We start from the raw sequence: 22,028 nt of genomic DNA on the forward strand, positions 1-22,028 counted from the left end.
CCAACTCTCACCATGGAATATATATATATATATATATTCGTCGATAAATTTCTCTCTGCCTTCCAACCGATCCCAATGCGTGGCCCCTTGATTTATCGGCCCGACAGAGGCGTGTTACATTTCACTACTTTTCGTCGGGAAAATGTTTCCATTTTTTTTTTTTATCAGGACGCTTTTGAGAGATGGATCCGTGCCAAGAGAGGAGGAGGTTCGATGGTTGTCGATGAAAATAAAGTTTATACGGGGAAGAAAGACGAAGGATGGCGCGGATTCAGGACTTTTTTGAGATTTTGACGGACTATTTTGGAAAATGGAGTTGTGAATCGAAATGGAGTTAAGGAAATGTTAGGATACGTATTTTCAATCCCAATCGATCGATCGTTCTCTTGATAATCTGAATCTGGATTACTATTGTTGGATTTTATAATCTTTCCAATGCAATTAGATGAACGTATTAACGTAGAATACATCTTTTCTATTTGCTCCATTATCGATTAATATTTCGACAATCCCGCGTATCTTTACTAAAAAAAAAAATTATCATTAAATTATCACCTTCTTCACAAAGATCAACGAACGTTCCAATTCTTACGTACAACGATGGAAGTGATGTCGTGCACGAAATTGGACGAAACAATTTCAGTTAAGCCGCGACGACGAAACTTTAAATCCTCGGTGCGAAAAGGAAACCGAGAAAATGCGGCGCTTCATTGGGCGAGATCACGCGAGCGGAAGGGAAGAGCGACGGCCGAAACAGGATAGTCTTCGAAGATCGATCGTGAAATGGCCGTGGCGAATTTCGTGCAACTGGAAACGACGTTCCCCGCCGTTCCAGATTGCCGGAAACGTGGTAAAAGCATGCCTCGAAATCGAACACGAGAAACGCGTCGACTGTCGTTCGGCTTTCATTTTCATCGGTGAAACGCGAACAAAGGGTGCATCTGTTGGTAGCCAGCCTTTGTCGATATATTTCCCTGTTGATTAAGAAACGAAAGAGGAGTTCAAATTAAATATGAAAAATATAATATGAAAATACCGATTCAACTTTTGAAAATTTTAAATTGTGCCTGAATATATAATTTGTTTCTGTTGTACGAAAGAAATTTGATAAAATAAATATTCTGTAAAGAATAAAGTGTAATATCGATTTCTATCAATTTTACTTAAAAATTCCAAAATTACTTACCAACATTTATTCACGCATTCTAATAGAAACTTCAAGTTTCTCACGTCAAGAATTGAAAAAAAATATCGATGATCAAGTTGATTTCAAAAGTACTCAAACAAATTTTAATTTTCCTAAAATAAAGAAAAAAAATCTCGCAAACTTTATATTTACAATTTTAATCTACTCCGAGGGAATAGCTATACGTTCTCGCCAAACTACTTAAACAAGAAGGGAAACCGAATCTTGGGAAAGGGAGCTTACACTTCAAAGTGTCTTAAATTGTTTGGAACGGTTGGAAAAACGGTTGGGCCAGTTCCTTCCAACGGGCAAGGAAGGAGAGGATTTTCAAGTTTACGGAAACTTGGGAAACGTTATTTCCAAACTTGATACGAGTGGCGAGGTGGCGCGAAAATTGCGAATTATTGCGGGGAGAAGGAGGGAGGAGGGTGCCGCCACGGGGGAGAAAAATCGAAGGAGAGCGGGGGAGGAAGGGCGCGAGACACAAAGCCCCGGAAATCCGACTGATTTTATCACCTTTCCGGGAGCTTAAACGGAGTTGATGCTCGGGGAACGACATTTTCGTTAGCGGGCAAAATAGAATTGATCCCGTCACGGGAGAAACCTGGGAAAACCTGGCTACATTTCCCCCGTTAACGCCCCTTTTCCCATCCATTTTACTCGCTTTATATATAACACTTGGGAAAAGAAGTTCTTTATTCAAAATTTTTATTTCTTCGATCGAGCAAAATGTTCGATTCAACGAGATATTTGAAATCATTAGGGAAAAATATGATGGATCGATGAATGAATTTGTGATTTTTGTGTTATGAAAGTGGGTGAAAGATCAAGAATTTTAAATGGAATTTAACGAATCTGCTTTAATAAATAGAAGAAATAATGTTTGTATATTTTTTACAAAACAATTAAAAAATTTTTAATTCTTACAAATGATAAATCAAATTCTATTATTTTTAAGTTTAGTATTAAGTATTATAAGTATTATAAGAATTATATATTAAGTATTATAAGAAGAAAGTTTATGATTATAAGATCGTATCAATTATATCATAAATTGTATAATTTTACTCTAAATAAATTCTCAAGCAAGAAAGAAACAAATCGAGAAAAATTAAAAAATACATGGATCTAATTGCGCCAATATTTAAACATTATTGGAAATTCGAGGAGAAGAATTTCATCGACCACGTGCAGATCACGTTAATTATACAAAAAAAAAAATGAATGGAGAATTAAATTAAGAAGAGAGAGAAAGAGAAAGAATATCCAGACCGAAACGAAGAAAGATTTAATTCAATCTGCGAAGGAGAAAGGAGTCTTATCTCCTGGATAACGTTCCATCGTGTTTCGAAGGTAAGCCCGAGCTTTATCCCTTTTCTTCGAGTTTGGGTGTGAACTGTTACCATTCTATTACATTTTTTTTTTTTCATAGGCCTGCGCGGATCCAGATAAAAGATCCTCTTCTTCCTCTTGATACGACACTTCCTTCCTTTATCTCCTTTCTTCTCCCCTTGATTTCGCAACGATCAGCCGCAACGAGAGGATCGTTTCTTCAATTTCATCAGAGAGGACTTTGGACTTTTCTCCCCTGGACCGAGGGGCTCAGATTTAATCAACCTTTTCACCACCCTCTGGATCGTATAAATTTCCTAATGGACAACTGATCCACGAAATTCTAGCGAATTCTTTCTTTTATTCTTTTCTTTTCTCCTTTTTTTTCTTGGGGCTTGGACGCGTAAGATCGAACGATGAAATGGAAACGTGAATGTTGTTTTGCTCGAGATCTGTTTTCAGATGTAACATATGTTTAAAAGAAATTCTATCTCTCAAAGAAATGAGATTTTTTGATTAATAAAATAGCAATGAAATAATAAATTAATTATTTCTTTGATGTTTTAGAGAATTCGAGAAATTCGTCAAAAATTGAATCGAATATTTATCGACTTTAATTATTTCGTAAAAATATTTCTTTTAAATTAAATAATTTTTGTAATCAAATACTTTCAATTTCCTTCTCCTCTCCGCAAGATTTTCAATTAATTTTCCAATTAAAAACAGTTTAAATTTTAATAAAGACGAGATGTTAGAGATGCATTCACGCCATATGCATATGAAACATCTGCTCTACGAAACATCCGTCGCGATGAAGAAGGATAGAAGAAGAGAGATACACGATTTTACAACGAGCAAATTTACTTGCAGCCTCGATTTCGCGACGATAATTTCATAATTTTATGAAATGAATTTTCGAAAATGTTTAGAGACAGTCAAGTCTCTATGTCGAATATATAATCATGACTGAAACGGTGCGGAGAATACATAACAATTGAACACCTGGTCGGGATTAAAATTTCCTTTGTGTGTTCGAACGTTTATTGTTACCTACATAATCGAATAACACGCGATTTATCTCTCGAATATTTTGAAACGAGTATTTATCCTCTGGTTATCTACGATCGAGTTCGATTTCGATCTTGAAAATTATTTTCTTCGAAAGTTTAAAAAAATGAATATAAATTACATACATAAAATCCAATTATCATTTTTATTTTGTATCGCGCATTGTATCGAAATTTCGAAGCGTATAAAGATCCTAGAATCTAAAATTAGAAACGATCCGACTGATGATTCAATAACAATCCATACGAAAATTACACGATAGAGAGATTTTTTTTTAACTCGTAACGTTATAAAATTAAATAATCTAAACCCTATTACTGGACACAAAGGTGACCAGTGAAGAGATTAAAAGAAAAAAAAGAAACAAAGTCGAGTAAAATATTGGAAATTCGCATGACCGGTTCATTTATCTATCTCCCCGGTTAATAAATTGGACGAACGCACGCGATTTCAACACAACGCGGACAGATAACAGGGTGTTTGAGCAGAGGCGGAATGATCACATCGAGGTACTAGGAGAAAATCTGGTGGAATGTTTATGGAGTGTATAAAACCGGTGGATGCGGTCGGACTATGCATACCACTGGGTATGCTCACAGGAGGAGGAAGAGTTATGAGGTTACATTTTCATTTCGCCGACAAATTTGCCCTTAAATCGCAGCTGCCATCACCATGCCAGAACGAATCCTTCACGAGCCTCTAAATCCCTCTTCGTTATATTCTCGCAAGAGACGAAAATTATTTTTGACGGAAAATTCTTCGAGTAATATTCTTGATATCGAATCGGGTAGAGACTGTGTTGTTAATAAAGTTAATAAACTCGTCGATGCGACAATTTTTATTTTACTTTTACAACATTTTTAAATTCGAATTGGAAAACGCGATATAAAACCTGTGTAAATTGCATATATTTATTTTTACACAGAATTACAAGTGTAAATATGTGTTCATCGAATATTGATTTATTCCATATGATAATTTTATCACAGCGGAAATATATATACATATATAAAATAATATAAATAATATAAAAAATATATATATAAGAAAAATATATAAATTCCACTTGGAAAAATTACTCGTGTATATAAAAAACGATTCGTCAACATATTAACGACATCTTATTAAATTACAATTAATATCAATGAGTTGAATATTGAATATTCTAGGATATATTATTTAATTGGTTAGGATTTTATATTACAGGAATTACAAGAATATCGGGAAAAGAGTTTCCGTTATTCGTGGAGAGAAAATAGAAAGACGAGGAGAAGAAAGCATTAGTTCTCGTTTCACCACCCATTCGAGAAACTTTCTCGAATCGGAGGGGTGGTGCACGCATTATGCATTCATGAAGATTGTGCGCATTTTGGGCACGTCTCGCATGGGAAATTGGCCCGAGATTGTCCTTATATATATTATAAATCGCACGACTGATAACACCGAATTTTCCGCTATCCGTAATAGCACTGTTAAAATTTTCAATTTTTGAAGAATCTTTGAATCACGATTTCATAATATCCTATCGATTTATTAATTTTTATAGGAATAGAATAAAAGAAATTTTAGCTTATATCCAACTTCGTATAACCGATAATTACATCGTATAATTTGATGAACGTGACGAATATTAAGATATACTTATATTTATATATGTAAATTGTTCGTTAAATATGCACGTTAATATACGATGCCATTTTAAATGTTTAAGCATTAAGAACGATCGATTGCGTCAATCGATTACGACAGCAAATCTTATCGATTTATCAATACGTATATATTTAATGGAATATCTATTTACAGATAAGAAACAATGTAGTAATAATAACTATTACTACAATGTATTATTCAAAAAAAAAAGGGAAAATTTATAGATCGTTATACGATGAAATTGTAAAATGAGAAAGAGAAATTAAATTACATTATAAAACTTTACAATTATAAAACTTTTCTTTCCTAGATCATTTCAACGTTTCCAGAATCCTCGAATTCATCGTCGAACATTTCTCCTATCCTCGGCAGAGTCTGATCGTTCCTCCTAGCCTGGGATAACACGCGGTCCAAGAATGCAACCCCGACTATCACCAACAGACTGTAAATTACATAAACTCCCTGCACCTTGATCTCGGCCACCAATTCCGGCGCAACGATCGTGTCCACGATGTAGCAGAGATACGAGAGGGCGAGCACGAGGCCGATCCCGAAACTTCTCAACTTGCCCGAGAACAATTCTCCGGTGAGGATCCACGGGACAGGTGACAGACCTATCCCCAACGAGACGAAATAGACGAGCAACGAGATATCCTTCAACCATAACGAGCGTAAGTCGAAATGGGTGGTGAGCCACAACACGAACAGAGAAAACACGACGCCCGATCCAGAGTTGAAGATCAAAGTCTTCATCTCGTATTTCGTTATCAGGTGGCAACCGAGCACGCTCGCGATCGATCTCAGCCCGAGCACGATCAAAGTGGCGGATCGAGCGTTGTCCATCTTGAACGTTTCCACGAGGGCAGGAATGGCTTGATCGGCGACCAAGTTTAATCCAGAGAATCGATAAACGAAGAACGAGGCGTTCGATACGAGGAACGGGTACAAAAAGCGTTTGGACAACAGATATCCTAACCTGTCGTTCATCCTCGTCCGGTTCCGCGCATTGGAGACGCGTTTCGACGCGTCACGATACTCGTCCATCCCCGATTCCCATCCTCGAAGATAGATCCATTGGCTCAACGCGTCCTCCGCTCGACCCCTGTTCACCAGCCACCAGGGGCTCTCCCGAGAGGCGAGGGTTGCGAGGGAGACGAGGCACGTGACGGCCGAGCAGACGCGAACGATGATCCTCCAATGTAAATAATAGGCGTGGAGGTGGTTGACGATTAGAAGACCAAATACTATTGCCACGTCTATCAGGGCGAGGAACACGCTCCTGGACCTTGGATCCGATATCTCGCCGATGTAGACGGGCGCGAGAGGGGTGAAGAGGCCGGCTGCCAGGCCGTGGATCGCCCTCCCGATCGCGATCGATGAGATATCCCTCGCGAGGCCGATCGACGCCCATCCGATCAAGGACACTGGGTAGATTATCATCAAGGACCTCCTCCTGCCCACCGTCTCCACGAGGATCGCCGACAACAGACAGCCGAGTAGCGTCGGGAAGCTGGAGGCGGAGAAGAGCAGATGCGCCTCGCCTTCGCTCGTTATCCGTATCTCTGTCCCGCTCTCGTTCACGTCGCTTGTTAATTGGATCAATTGCACGGTGTTGAAGCCGAGGGTCAGGCCGACTGTCAGCATGGACAGCAACGGGCCCAAAGCCGCCAATAATTGCCTGTCGCGAAATTTCGATTCCTCCAAGCTCTCGGTTCCGTCGTGCTTCTCCATTGTCGCGGGACTCCACTTTTTCTCCCCCTTTCCTCGCTTCTTTGTAAAATTGTAACTCTCTCGCGCGAGCTAGTGCGAGCTTAGATATACAGAGAAGTTAATACCGTGCGGAGTGACATAACGGAATGAGATAAAAGGCGAGAAGTTCGTTCAAAGATCCCTGTTTTTTCTTCATTTATTTTATATGACCCCTTCCATCGTCGATCAATCGTCCAATTGGAATCACAAATCGAATAACCTTGAACGATTATATATTATGAAGATATAATAAACAGAGATTATTTGCATCGGTGTGAATTCATAATCTTGAATCGAATTAGGAAAAATCATTCGAAAGTAAAACGTCATCGATGAATTTCTTCGGTTTTCTAATAAATCTTTATTTGTTATTTATTTATAAACGATACTCGAACGATCTGTTTAATCATCTTTATTCTCTAGATTTCTCGAAGAGTACGAAAAAGAAAAAAAAAAAAAAAAGGAAAGAAAGAAAAAACCTGCAATTCGATTCCCCAAACTCCAAAGCTCTCGGTCCTCCTCGAGGCCTCAAAGACCGTTTAAAATTCCCTAGCCCGCAATCGAGGGAGGGGGAGAAGGAGGGGAGAGGGGATGGGGGCAATAAAAATCAAGAAATCAGCTCGGTAAACAGGAAGCCCGGCGAATTCCTCTCAATTCCATTATGGAGCCTTCCAGCTCTTTGATGCAAGGCAAATATGCCGTGCAACTGCGTACTTCTTTCCCTCCCTTCTCTCTTCCTTCCTCCCTCGCCTCCGTCGCATACTTCTTCGCTTCTCCTCTCTCTCTCCTCGCCTCTCTTCACTCCTTCCTTTCCATCTCTCCGCCAAGAAACTCGCCTTTTAATGCGGAAGATCTTCGAAAGACTCGTTACCATGCGAGGTTCTCCGCGACAAAAGAGAGGTCTCTCTGTTTAACTCTCTGTGTGTTGTCCTTTTACGAGAGACACACAAGAGTTACATTGAATATGACGAGGGGCAAGGCTCTCTCTTTCTCTCTTCGTGTACTCGAAAAGAATAAAGTAAGTGCACGCAGCCAAGGGAACTAGTTTCTTTCCCTTGCTTTTTTCTTTTTTTCTTTTTTTTTTTACGTTTCTTCGACCGATGCGAAATAATAAACTTTGTCGCGGACCGACGTGCTCGCATTTCGCCAGAGGAGCGTCTCCTTTAATATCTACTGCCAGCTGCTTTTATATCTTTCTCAGCCGCTGCTTAATGCGGCAATGATCCCTGCGTGCTCGTCGTTTTCTCGCGTGGTGAATTTCGTTTCGAATTGTATGCGCTACTGGTAAATTTTTCACACACAGAGTGCACACAAAGTTACACAAAGTATAAATATTCGTGGAGAAGAGATTTGATTCTGGTAGATCTTTAAAAGATTAGAGAATTATTTAATAGTAAGTTGTAGAGGGAAATCGAAGTGAGACTATTGATATCTTAAAAAGAACCATTATTTAATTTTATTGCGCGAGAAAGCGATCGAAAATTAAATTAAAATCGGTTGAAACAAAATATAAATTCAACGTTATATTGCAAAAATAATTCTAATTCGATCATCGTTCTATTTTTAAATAATATTAATAATTTTTAAATGTCTGAAGATCGAGTACTAAGTTTTTTAATTCTTTATATTTCGCAAGATCCTTCGAATGGGATACATTTTGGAAAACTGACACAAAGAAAAGTTGACGCGGAAATCTGTGCACTTCGACGATTGAACGGAGTGCTTTTTACCGTTATATATTTCTCGTGAAAAAAGAAGAAAGACGACACGGAAAAGCGTGGGTAGAAAACAGAAACGTGTAAAATTGACGCATGGGACGAGGTCTTCGAAATAAACTGCGCCACGTTTCGCATAAGTACACAGAGAGAAAGAGAATGGGGAAAATATTGAATGTGTACAGATTCGTTCGAGCATTTAAAATGCTGTCTACTTTTTTCCAAACAATTTTTGTTCGATTCTATAGAAAAAAGAAAACAAAAAAAAAATTAATATCCATATACATCAAAAGAAATTATTACACTCTGAAAAACTTTGCAAATTCACGTACGAGCTAATGAATAAATTATCACGTTTCTTTCCAAACACTCTTGTATAATAACATAACAGTTTAACATTCAAATTAGTTAGTAATTATCATAGAAAAAAAAACAATTACATAATATACCCGCAAATACACGTATTACATGCAAATTCACAATGCCAATTCGCGTTAATTTATTCGATAAGTAAACAAGATATTAGATTACAATTCACGAAACGAAACGAAACGAAACGAAAAGAAAATAGTTAGAAATCCGTCAATTCCCGCGAATTCATAACGCAATCCCCCTCCTTTCGTAATAATATCCCAAACCTATTGCGAACACGCGGCCCGCCCCGAGCCGATGGAAAAATGATTGTTTTACGAGAGACAGGGAGAAGTGTCGTGCACACCGGCAGCTTCCATAAAATCGGCCCCCTCCCCCCCTCGGGCTATGAGAAAAACATTTTCTCACGGGCGTCCGCGGTGAAACGACGCTGCCAAGATCGTTCCCGGGTCGCGAGAACACCGGGAATATGCGTCTTTAATGGCCCAATACTCGGCGGATACATTGGCCGGGCAATAAATCCGCCTGGGAAATGGATCAGGTACGCTCACGTGGACCGCTTGGGATGATCTATGCAACGAACGGGGCACGGTGATTTAAGAAGGATGATTACGGAAGACGCGGCACGCTTTGGTGGTACGTGAGACGCTATTGAATACGAGTCGGTGAAATGGTTGGTTGATTTTCTCGAGATACGTTTAGTTAAGCGAGGATATAAATTTACCCACTACGAATCCCGGGGCACGAGATTTTTCAAGATGATTTTCCAGTACGAGTACCGGTTGCCTTTAATAGGTAAGATAATTAGCAAGGGAACGAACGAACGTTAATTTCCAAGAAATTATATATTTATAAAGAATCCAAACTTTTCATCCTGTTGATTCCCTTTTTCGTCTCTCACAGAAAATTTCACTTACGATCGATATTATTCGTCGAAAAATCAATTCGCAAGTGAATCAATTACAACGAAACGACGGCAATGTCGATTTCCAACGATCAATTGTAAAGCTGGAATCGACCAGAACGGAGCAATCTCTCACTCTCTCCCCCTCCCGCTTCATCGATCCAGAGAACTCGGGAGTTCATCGGGCACGAGGGGGTAGTTTCGTTTTTCATTTTCCATCCGACACGCGAGCAGACTGCTCGATAGAGCTTCATTAAAACGTGGCCGGTTGACCGTGCAATTTGTCAACCGTGGATATCCGATAATTGTTCCGCCCGCGTATCTCTCGCGGAACGACGTCCGGCGTCCTTTCCGCCCGGCCGACAGACCTTTCCTCGCGACGTCGATACGCCACGCCACGTTTCCGATGGTTTGGAAAAAAAGGGGGGGGAGAGGGGAAGAGGAAATAGGAGAACGTGGACAAAAAGAAAAAATAAATAAATCAATTATTTGTTGCCAGAAACAATCGGCCAATGGGAAGGGGGGATGGTCGGGCCTGTCGACGACCGATACCGAGCGTCGCGACGCTTCCGGAACGTAAACTGTTTTTAAATCCGACGACAGAGGCAGTCGCGTTTTAAATCGTTGCCCTGGATTTATGGCGTCCCCGATACAAAAACACGCGTTACTGGTGAAATTGTTGGTGTATAATACTGGAAATAAAGAGGATAGAATCGATTTCGTGTATGGATAGTTTTTTTCCTTTTTTTTATTAAATTTGTTGGTTTTCTTTTTAAATCGATGTATTCGTTTTAACAAGAGGAATGTGATTTTGATGTTCGCGTTGAAATTAAATGAAAGAATGGTTTATTTTATAGTTCTCGGCAGATGAAGAGTATAGCGTAAAGTATACATTCCGTGAATCCGGTATGGTCTAGTGGCTAGGATACCTGGCTTTCACCCAGGAGGCTCGGGTTCGATTCCCGGTACCGGAATTCCTTTTTTTTCTTTCGCGATTTTTTTACAATGTAAATTTACATTCCATTTTATTTATTATTTTACGAATATTGTTTGATTAAATTGAATTTGTTTAAATATAAAAATAATTTTAAATATAATCCTACATTCGATCTCTTTTTACTTCAATATTAAACACTTTCTTCTTTTCAATATAATATTTACAATTTCATGAATCAATATCGTTATATTTATTTTTTAATTAAAAATAATTATTTTCAGAGGGATAAATTGAATGTAATACGGTATAGGGGTTTATGGTATTAAACGAAACTTTGCGGAAACTTGTGGTATCATTGAAACTATGTACACCTAAAACACACGAAGTAAATAAATGAAACGTTAGTCCAGTTAAACGAAAAAACTTTTTCCTGTTACGAAAACGATGTCTCCCTCTTTCGGGATCGCTCGAAAATACTTCTATTTCAGTTCACCCCGAAACAAGCAACGTCGAACGAAGAAAAGTTACTCAATTAGACACACGAACGTCGTTCCGGAAGTTTCTTTGTACTTGTCTAAAACTCAAATTCCTTTCCCAGGTTCGCACCTCCTCGCCAACGAGCACGTATTCACCGCAAAGTTTCCGCACAGCGTTAACTATAGGAAGAACTTTTCGAATTTGTATTTCGTGCACGTAACGATAGAAAAACAAGAAAAAAAGGAGGGAGGGAGAGGTAACTACGTTGAAAAGAGTAATTATAACGATTAATGATTCTTTTATGTTAAATGGAAAGAAAAAAAAAGAAATCTGGCCCATGGGGGGATCGAACCCGCGACCTTCGCGTTATTAGCACGACGCTCTAACCAACTGAGCTAATGGGCCATTACGATAGAACTTGTTTTACATTCGAATTTCGCCAGTTAAATACTTGTATTTGCAATATGTATTTATTATCGATTTAAAATAAAAATTAATATATATTAATATATTTAATAATATCGGAAATTTTAATATATCAAATTATAGAATACGATATATATCCAATAAAAATGTGATCTATACAATATTACTTAATTAATCAATATTCGGAAAATGTATATTAAATATTTGGAATTTCTAACATGTATGATATTATGAAACAGATTTCTCCATTATTTTTCCTCGAACTTTTCATCAATTTTACTATCAAATTTTTTTTACCTCACAACGATATTTATATACACTATACATTCTACAATAACTTTCGATATTAATTACATATATGCATGTGCAACACAAAAAATAGAAATATCAGAATTTAAAGCATATATCGTGCAAAACGACTTTTTCCCTTAATATTTTACAATCTTTGTTTAGAAAAATACTTTTCTCTATCTCTCAAAAAAGTAAAGAATCGAAGTATAACAAAATAATAAAGGAACGAAGATCAACTTACCCCTTTACATCTATTGTAACATGTAAAATCAACACGAGCAGCAAATAAGGATAATAAAAGGTAACACAAAACCATCATCGCAACCCTTCTCGAGTAAACATCGTAAAATTACACCTTCCAAGCATCTCTCTCTCTCTCTCTATAACAAGGAAAATCTAACGAAAATAGAATCCAATCGTCGAACATCTCGAGACATGGTAAAAAAAAAAAAAAATAAAAAACTTTCGAAAAATTTTTAAATCTTCAAATAACCCTACAAAGTAAATGACAAATAACCGAAAAGATCGAAAACGCGGATACGTTTCTTCTAACACGCGAGGAAATGGCCATCGTGTTCGCGCGGGAACCGCTTCGAGCAGCGTGACGTTATACATCACGCGGTTGGCCGATAAGAAACTTTAATAAAAATGTTCCTGTCCCACCTCGAATAATTGCCCTGTTTTCTTCCTATCTCGCCTCCGCTCTCCTTTTATTCTCGCCGTTCTAACGAACTCGAACAACTACCCTTTATCGCGCCTCGCCCTCGGCGCTCTTCGACCCACACCCTCGAAAAAATATCGCCGACGAGTAAGTCCAAAGGGGTCGCTATAAAGTATTAAGCTGTTGCAGGTGTCTCGCACGACCTTACACGACGTTGCCAAACTTTTCTTTTCGAGAAAGGTTGGCCAATCTGTTGCCCAACGATCCTTTGAACTCTTAAGAATGGCAATATACATACGAAGTTTTAAGAAACCACGTAAAATTTAATAATAGATAGATACAATACTTTTTGAAAAATTTGGAAAAAACTAGTCACTAGTCTGAGATTCAAGTTATTGGTTCCGTAATTTACTTACAAATGATGGAAAGTGCTGGCTACGAAGCTGCTGCAGTTCGTATTTATAATCACTCACCTGAAAAAAAAACAAATGTATTAGTTATAATAATAATAATAACTTCTTCAAAAAGATATTGTATATCAAGAAAGAAATATCTTCTGTTTATTCCTTCTCTCTGTCCCAAATTCCAAACTTCCAAAAATTGCAAAAAGAAAAAAGAATGGAGTAACTCAGATATTTTCATTCCATCTATCTCGAAACGAATTCAAAATCTTTAGAGAAGAATTTATCTTCAACCACCAATTCTCACGAAACTCTCTAAAAAGTCGATAGAAGTCAACGGGTCGATCTTCCTGGCCATTGTCACGGTCGACTGTGAACGAACAGCGGGGTTCGAGAACAGGCAACCAGGAATGGGATAATTAACGACCGTTCCTCTCTTTCTTTCACGGCTCGTTTCGATTCGCATATGGCCTGGTCGATCGAAGAGAAAGAGGCACGGGTGCATCGTCGTGCAACCTTCACGAGGTTATATACAACACTACCGGCGAGAGACCGTGGAACAATCAACGGATGGAAGTTTCTACTTGGGTGGCAACACTTCACCTTTTCCCTGGCCGTCCCTCGCGTCCACTTAAGCTCTAAGACGCGTGCACGACCGGGAATTAGCGCCACGACCGTGAGACAAATTTTTCGCTCGCGACCACCACCACCTTCCTTTCGCTAATGGCCCCTGCTCCAATCTCTTCTTTTTCTTGTCGGCAATCGCGGATCTTTCTTCTCTCTAAAATAATTAGAGGATCCGCCGTTTCGTCGGAATTTCGGGGAATAGGTGGATTATTGGAAGAATGCTCGTGTATTGGAATTGTTCTAAAGCTGTACACGTAAATACGCGTAAAAGTTTTTCGATATTATTAGTATTTCGTTAGAAATATTAGAAAAAGGTCTTCAGATTTTTATATGATATATTATAACTTTTAAAATTTATCAAACTTCATTCCTTTTCTTTAATTTCGCGAATTTATATGTATGGGATTCCTTTCTTCGAATTCAAAAAATTGTGCCAAAAAAATAAAGAAATCAAAGAAATTTTAAATTTTTAATACCGAATATTAAAATCTCTTATTAAAAATTTCGAGTAAAATGAACTCGAAAAGGAAATCTCGTACATCCCATTAATCTTGAACATCCAGGTAATCCATTTACCAAGAAGTCGTATCAAAAATCCTGCTACCAAGCAGGAAATCGGGTACCGTGGGTCTCGATTTTGCACGACGATCAACCAGGCTCGTTAACAACTTTCGCGGGAACCCCTATTCGTTTTGCTCCATTTCTTTGGATAATTGATCGGGAATGCGATCATAAAACATCGCAATTATTTCCTTAATAAGAAGGCAATAACACTGGTTCGCCATAATAGGCGAGGTGAAACGGCCGCGATAAGGGGGAGAGCGAAAAGAGCGGAAGAGACAGCAAGAAATAATGGCGGGAAGCGAAGATCTTGCTTCGAATTCCTTCGTCGCGGACAATGTTGCCACTGTCGTTAAGCATCATTCAAGTTCATTCATCCAGAATGTACGAATGGAATGCATAGAAAGAGAAATTAAGGATTGATTCTGGAGTTCTAATTATTAAAAATTGTTTAAAATATTCCTGAACACGGGCGATTGTCACGTAATGTTACTTTAAAACTCGATTAAGAGCGTATAAAAATTAGAAAAACTTTGAACCGCTGTAACTCCGAAGATAATGACTTCTTATCAACGAATGAAGGATCGTTAGAAGCGCAAGATCTTCCTCTTTAAAATGCTTCCTCATTCATCTCGATACGATTTCCGGTTCCCGAGATATCGTCGTTTAAAGAAAAGCATAATTTTTAATCGTTTACCTTAAACTTGATTAAATCTTATTAAAATTACGAAAACTTTGAACGGTTATAATTCCGAAGATACTAACTTCCGGTCAACGAATTAACGATCGTTAGAAGCGCAGGATCTTCCTCTTTAAAATGCTCTTTCATTTATCTCAATACGACTTCCGGTTCCCGAGATATCGTCGTGCAAAGACAAAGGTAATTTTTAATCGTTTATTACTCTTGTCCTTCTCTCTTACTCGGATCTCTCGCTCGCACCTCCTCTCACTAACCTACCCCAAAATCCCAGACACGATTCCTAGAAAAACGTAGTACGCGATTCCTGGAAGGATGTAGTACGCATTTCCAGGAAAAAATGTAGGTCACGGAGTCGCGGACCCATTCATAAAGTCTCTAGCGTTATGGACACTTTGAATCTTTATATCTCGGGAACCAATTGAGATATCGCAATAAAACAAAAAGGAATTTCAATGGCATTGTCTCCTCTACTTTCTGAGTAGATTTTGATAACAAAATTTCTACTCTCTTTTCGCGTTTTTCCATATGAAAAATTAAAGTTTTATTTGTGATATCTGTGTGAATACAATTTTGTTATTGATATAAAGTATATAAGGATGTAATTTAACATTTGCTTTGCATAATACGATATATTCTGGATAATCTGTATAAATATTTTTGTACGTCACTTGTGTTAAATTTATTTCAGCCTCAAGAATCGTTCCTTAATTTTTCTTTTTTCTTTTTCATTCGAACATCCTGCATACAGTGCCAATAAAGAAACGGGTTATCCTTATTTCGCGCAAAATTGTGCAAGATCGACCACGAAAATTACAGAGCCCGTATACAAGGTAAATATTAATGGAGAAAGGAAAGATTTCGAGAGCAATTTAATATTGTTATAACGAAGATTATTTTACACATTGTGTTTTATTTCGGACGACGGTTAATTACTTGGCTACGATATCGAAGCGGGATGAAATTATCGGGTTTGTAGCAGAGAAATAACGCGAGATATTCGGGTGATGGAACAAATGGGAATCGTTCCAATTAAATTTTTAAAATTCTTATTCAAGATAAATTATATTATTATATTAATGTTGACATTAACATTAACATCAGTGCTACTAGAAATCTTTTGGTTACGACGTGACGCATTCTATTCAACGCATCAAAATATCCATCGTTTTTTATATTTACGAGCGTTCAACTATAAAATGCGGATCCTTATCTTTAAATACGGTCCGTTCGTTCGTTTGTTCGAGCCAACTGGGTCACTATGATAACCTTTCAACGGGACGGCCTCTAACTATTAAGCGACCACGTTTCATGAAGCGGAACAATTCTCCAACTTTGTTCGCCATAGTATTCCTGCAACTAACTACCAAGCCAGCAGAATGGCACATTGAATCGGCCAATACGGGTTGTTAAAATTACACATTTGGAAATGTTAAGATTCATAATTTGTCATGTAAAATTATACATAAATCTATTATTGAATTTCAATCAAGAATAACCACGAAGAATCCTGTAACATTTTTTATTAAATAAATAATTTACTCGCTTAGAAAATAGACCAATTTGAATTTATAGAATAATTAAACAAAGATAAATAGAAATAAGTAATTTGCATGTACAAAAACGATTGATTCATTCTTTTTTTTTTAAACAAGCACAAAAACACGTACACATTAAGATCCATATGTATATATACCAGCAGGCCGGTCTTCTTTCACAATACGATTAATAAAAATAAATGTAAAAACGGCGCGAGAAGATCGGTGTCATAAAATATCCGGAAGGAATCGAATCCCCGATATTTTGCGTCCGGTGTAAGTGAATTTCCGATGGTGGTGGCGAGCCCACTCGAAAAAGTCAATCCCGCCCCGGCCAGTTAGCCCCGAAAATACCGCAAATTGCGACCGCGTTGTTGCCAACAAGACTCTCTTCCCCGGTAAACGAGATTTATTGGGCGAAATGATCGCCGGAGGCGGCCGAAATTAAGCCGGATTCACGAGGTGTCCCTCGGTCTCGCGTCTCCTCTTCGAAAGGGGCGTGGATAATGGACACCGCGAGGGGGAGGAGGGGGAAAAGGAGGACCGATCGTTGCGTGCAACGAGGGTGTAATTCAAAAAAAAGGCCGCGCGCCACTAAATCTAGCCCCGATTAAGGCCTTATTACGGGTAAACACGATCGAGACGTGGTACATACGTGGTACTCGAGAGGGAGAAGGACAAACGGAGGGAGGGAGGGAGGGAAGAAGGAAGGAAGGAAGGAAGGAACGATATTGCGGTTCCGTTTTCTCGAGAAGAGGGATCCTTATGGGTGCAATTACACAAGGGCTAATTATGCTCTTCCTCCTTCACGAGGGGCTTCGACACGCATTCGGGGCCGCTCCCTTCTACGACACGATCGTTATTATCTACGAGGCCTATAAGGGGGGAGGAGGAGGAGGGGGGAAGAGGGCCTTCCTCTCGTAAGCAGATACGTTGTCGGTGGATTGTAATAGGAGCAACGTGTAATTATAGTAATTTACCGGGTTGATACACGTGGACACCGGGAGTGGGAGCCGGAGACGGTTGTTAACGAACGCTTGTTCCGTGAAGAGTTGTCGTTCGATGCGAGAATTTTCGCGGCGGGACATGCGATCCAATTTCGAATTTTACGACGTGGAACCGGCCGGTTGTTGATTATTCTCGGTGCGTGCATTGTTTTTTATTTGGCGAGCGGCGAGCAACGCGAGAGGAAACGGCGTCGTTAAAGGGTCGGACGAAGTGGAGAAATGTTCTTCCTTTATTTCGCGTCCAAGAAATGAAATAATTTCAGACAAATTGCTATTTACGCTTTATTACGATTATACGCGCGTTTTCTAATTGTACGGTACACGAATTTATAACATGGAAAATCATCTACGTGATAACGTTGAGACAAATTTTTTCTTGTTTCTGGCTTTGATTATTTCGTAAATATCCGTGTGAAAATTTATAATTTTAAAATAAAAAGAAGGAAAAAAAAAAAATAATGATCTCCCCGACGGGGAATCGAACCCCGGTCTCCCGCGTGACAGGCGGGGATACTGACCACTATACTATCGAGGAATCCTTGCCTCACACGTTTTTATATGTAAACATAAGGTTACACGAAACTGTGCTATAAAATTTTGTAAAATTTCTAAAATTAACAAACTTAAAAAATAACAAACAAATTAATTACACAATTATAAAACGAAATATACGAAATATATAAAGGGAAACCATTATTTTTTTAACCTATCCCATTAAATAAAAAATAAAAATATTCGTCCAAAGTATAAAAAAGTGTGAAAATTTTCTAAAACAAAATCTCTCTCGTATATAGATTTTCCTGTTTCTTCGAACGGCGAAGAAAAGGCGAAAATCATGCAAAAGAGATAACGTAAAAACGAAATCGAAGCGGGGACAAAAACATGGGGCATAGACAAGCGAATATAAACGCGAATATAAAATGTCAGAGAGATCGAGGTCGACGAGGAATCGCATTGTTCATTTAACATTCGCGATACGTACGTTCCATCGGCGTCGTGCACGGCTTAGTTAATTGCGCGGAATTTATCATGCGGAGGGGTGGAAGCATCGAATAGAAGGGAGACAGCTGGCGAGGGATTACTACATGTACGATTACGCCTGTTTGATATGCCGCGACACTCAAAACTCGTACATCACACTTAATCGCTGAATATGGAACAGTCAACCCCGATAGCCGCATCCAACATGCATATTTAGACTGCAATTATGCCCCTTAGCTATTGTCGACACGCACGCCGCTGCAAATTCCCCATTCAACCCTTTCCACTTCTTCTTTTTTTCCTCCTTTGTTGTTTTTTTTTTTTGCCCTATTCTTTTATTCTTATTTTATTGTTTTTTTTCCCTCCCTTCGAATACCAACTTATCTTTAGCGAATCAAATTGGATTAAAATGTTTGGAATCTTCTATGGCACGTAGTACGATTGGATTGAAAAATTTGTAAGAATCAAAAGGAAAATTTTAATTTTAATATCAGAGATACCGTTCGATTCTTGATCGTCTTCTGTGTGCAATCGGAATGGACGATTAATGCGACGTGAAAAGAGAAAAATACATATATTATTAAATAATAACGCGATTACAATTAATCACATTACAATAATCACGCGAGCAGCGTGACAGATTTATTAAAATATCAAATACATTCATCAAAATGTATTAGAAGGCGGGTATGGCTATTGTTGGAAGAACTGGAAACGTTGAGGAAATAAATAATGGGGGTTATTCAGATCCGAGATTAATTGATAAAACGGCATTAATGTGCATTAAAATGGGGGCACGTAACGGGTGATTAATACAACTGAGAGCGGCTGATAATCAATTTTTACGATTTGTAATAGTGTTTAGAGCTGATACGAGGCGTGTAATCTTTTCACCGATCGTGCAACATAAATCAAGCTTGGATATTTTATGTACAAGGTGACAAACGAGCCCCCTCCGTGATCATTCATCGATGAAACTTTTTCCACGGGTGGAACGAGTACACGACGAGACGCGATGAAAAATTTTGATGAAAGTTAATGTCCCTTTTCACCCTGTTAAATTACGTTTAATTATTACGGGCAATGTTTTACGCGAATTCCGGCGGGAAATTGCTACAATATTCAGGAGCCAATTACCCTCGTCGCTGAAATCAGCTTTTCAGATTGATGCATTTCGCTTGTTACAAGACATAAAATTGCAGTAACCGATTTTACGATTATATCGTAATTGCAGAGTCGAGCTGCGCTTTTGTTTCAACGATAGATCATATTTTTCTAATATAATATTTATAATCGACAAAAGCTAATTTTAATAATGTGTATAGTAAATAAATATACGATTCCGAAATGTTAATATTTAATTTTTATGATAATTTTCGAGTAATGGAATTCTAAACTTGAAATAATATTCTATAATGCTCGCTTTCTCTAAATTAATTTTATCTGTCAAGTAGATAATAATGGCAAAGAGATGAAAAAATTAATGATTGAATTGAATCAAAAGATCGATATATCCTTTCGTAAACCAACGTGGAACGATACTTTGACTTAAAATGAATTTTCGACAAAGCAAATATATTTCGATCGAGGATCTCTTATTATCAAAACATTTCGCGGAACAATGTATCAATATTTCAATGTATGTAAATAATTTCTTAAAGATACAATTGATGAAATCACGATTCTACGTATTCGAAATAATAACACTCAACCAAAGGAAATATCATTCACCATTCTTGTATTCTTCAAATACTAAAAAATATCTATTAAATAAGAATTTCAATTGAACATCCTCCAAGATTCTTCCAATTAAACAAATGCGCCATCGAAATAGAAGCGTAGGATAATAAGAAGAGAAAAACAGGCTCTCTCTATAGAAAAATTCCTAAAGAAATTGAAAAAAAAAAAAAAGAATAAGAAAAGAGAAGAGGAGCAGCCGACAGAAGTCGCGATGGACGTGAAACGTGAAGCGGGGAACCGTGCAAGGGGGGCAAGAAAGAAACGTCTCCCGTCCCCGTGTCACCGCGCCCAATAACACGCGGGTAATCACGATTTAATGGCTCAATAACGTCTGCCACATCGCCCCGCCACGGACCCACGAAACAATTTATCGGCCCCGCCAGTCAATAAATTCAGCTTTTGAGTTGTATACGGGGCAGCGCGGGCCCCGCTTAAATCTCAAAGCGGACGCATCGAATTCGGTACGACGAATCCGAAAATGACGCGTATAAATTACGCCAGAGATAAATATCCGTTTGGACGGCCGTTCTCCACCGCCATCCTTCTTCCTCGATCTCGCCGCGCCCCCGGATTTATACGCACCGATGCTCGTCCCAAACGCTGGAGGGACGAGGGGCGAGAGCCCCGATCATTCGCGGGGGTGAAAACGGGTGTAACCCATTGTTAACCCGTTGATCGAGGAGTCGATGTTGGACGGACAGATTTTTTTTTCCCGAACGAATATCGTGGCCAATTTCGTCGATCTCGTAAAATTATGCAAATACGAGCGAATTGTAGTAATGTCGATTGAAACGAGACGAACGATTAACGTTGAGGTGATTATTTTCTTATATAACTTTTTCCTTCCCCCCTTTAGAATTTTTGAAAGCGCGGAATACTCGATATGACGAAATTCGATATTTGTTAATTAATTCTTGAATCCGCTTCGTAGACAAAACATAACAATCGAGCCCTTTGTAAAACGGAAGATTTATAACGTACTTCATTCCACATTTCAAAGGCCCTTTGAAAAACCCGCAAGAAAAACAAATGGAGCCGAATGGTTTCCGCATAGTTTCGTCAATGAGGTCTCTATTCTGCGGTGTCTTCCCTCTCCCCATCCAGGATGGCACGGAGAGATGGTTATTTTTTCGCCAGAGAAAACCTCTACGCCAGAGGTTGCCTGCCGTATTTCTATAGCCCCGTTTGTTTGTTCCAGCGGGGAGGGGGGAGGGGAGAGAGACTGAAATACGACTTTCCACGACACACAACAACACGTTTGAAAAGATGATTCCCAATATTCTTTCTCCTCTTCTTTTATTTAACTTTCCAACTTTTATTCCGTTCGATTTCATCCGCGTTACATTTTTCCGCGTTATCGATAAAAGGACATAATTTATGGGGAGACGTTATCCGGCCGGTGTCGGGAACGCTACATTATTCAAACGTGCCCCAAATACCGTTGTCACATCGTATGATTCTGAAAACTGTTTCAATATTTGCGTTCCTCCGCGGACGAATCTTTAATATCAATTGTTGAATCTTAATTATTTGCTTGTATATACGCAAATAAATACGAAAATTTCGCGAATTTCAGTTCAATCAATTCTTCCAATTTTATTTTAACGATAACTGGATTTAAAGTTTATTAACGGCGATCGAATAAAATTGAAGCTTCCACGTTTAACCGAAAATTATATCGAGGTGAATAATCGTATTAGCATGCGGT

General features: G+C 38.5%; 2 protein-coding genes and 3 non-coding genes across 10 annotated transcripts in view; 1 reads left to right on the plus strand and 4 right to left on the minus strand.

Annotated features, from left to right (window-relative positions):
* LOC100576383 (mannosyl-oligosaccharide 1,2-alpha-mannosidase IA) overlaps window positions 1-22,028 on the minus strand; it is a 477,580-nt gene that overhangs the window by 286,154 nt on the left and 169,398 nt on the right. The window lies entirely within an intron of this gene.
* LOC102655153 (facilitated trehalose transporter Tret1-like) lies at window positions 5,525-7,235 on the minus strand. The gene has a single exon (XM_006562333.3). It carries the CDS (start codon window positions 6,965-6,967, stop codon window positions 5,543-5,545), a length of 1,425 nt encoding a protein of 474 aa, XP_006562396.1. The 5' UTR covers window positions 6,968-7,235; the 3' UTR covers window positions 5,525-5,542.
* TRNAE-UUC lies at window positions 10,879-10,950 on the plus strand. Its single transcript has one exon. It is a non-coding gene; the product is annotated as a tRNA-Glu (tRNA).
* On the minus strand, window positions 11,722-11,795 carry TRNAI-AAU. Its single transcript has one exon. It is a non-coding gene; the product is annotated as a tRNA-Ile (tRNA).
* On the minus strand, window positions 18,063-18,134 carry TRNAD-GUC. Its single transcript has one exon. It is a non-coding gene; the product is annotated as a tRNA-Asp (tRNA).

Source organism: Apis mellifera, linkage group LG4 (assembly GCF_003254395.2).
Source record: "Apis mellifera strain DH4 linkage group LG4, Amel_HAv3.1, whole genome shotgun sequence".
In the NCBI taxonomy this organism is placed as follows: Eukaryota; Metazoa; Arthropoda; class Insecta; order Hymenoptera; family Apidae; genus Apis; species Apis mellifera.

What these genes read in the sequence shown, in the direction of transcription:
- LOC102655153 (XM_006562333.3), bottom strand. Translation starts at nt 6,967, where the DNA reads ATGGAGAAGCACGACGGAACCGAGAGCTTGGAGGAATCGAAATTTCGC.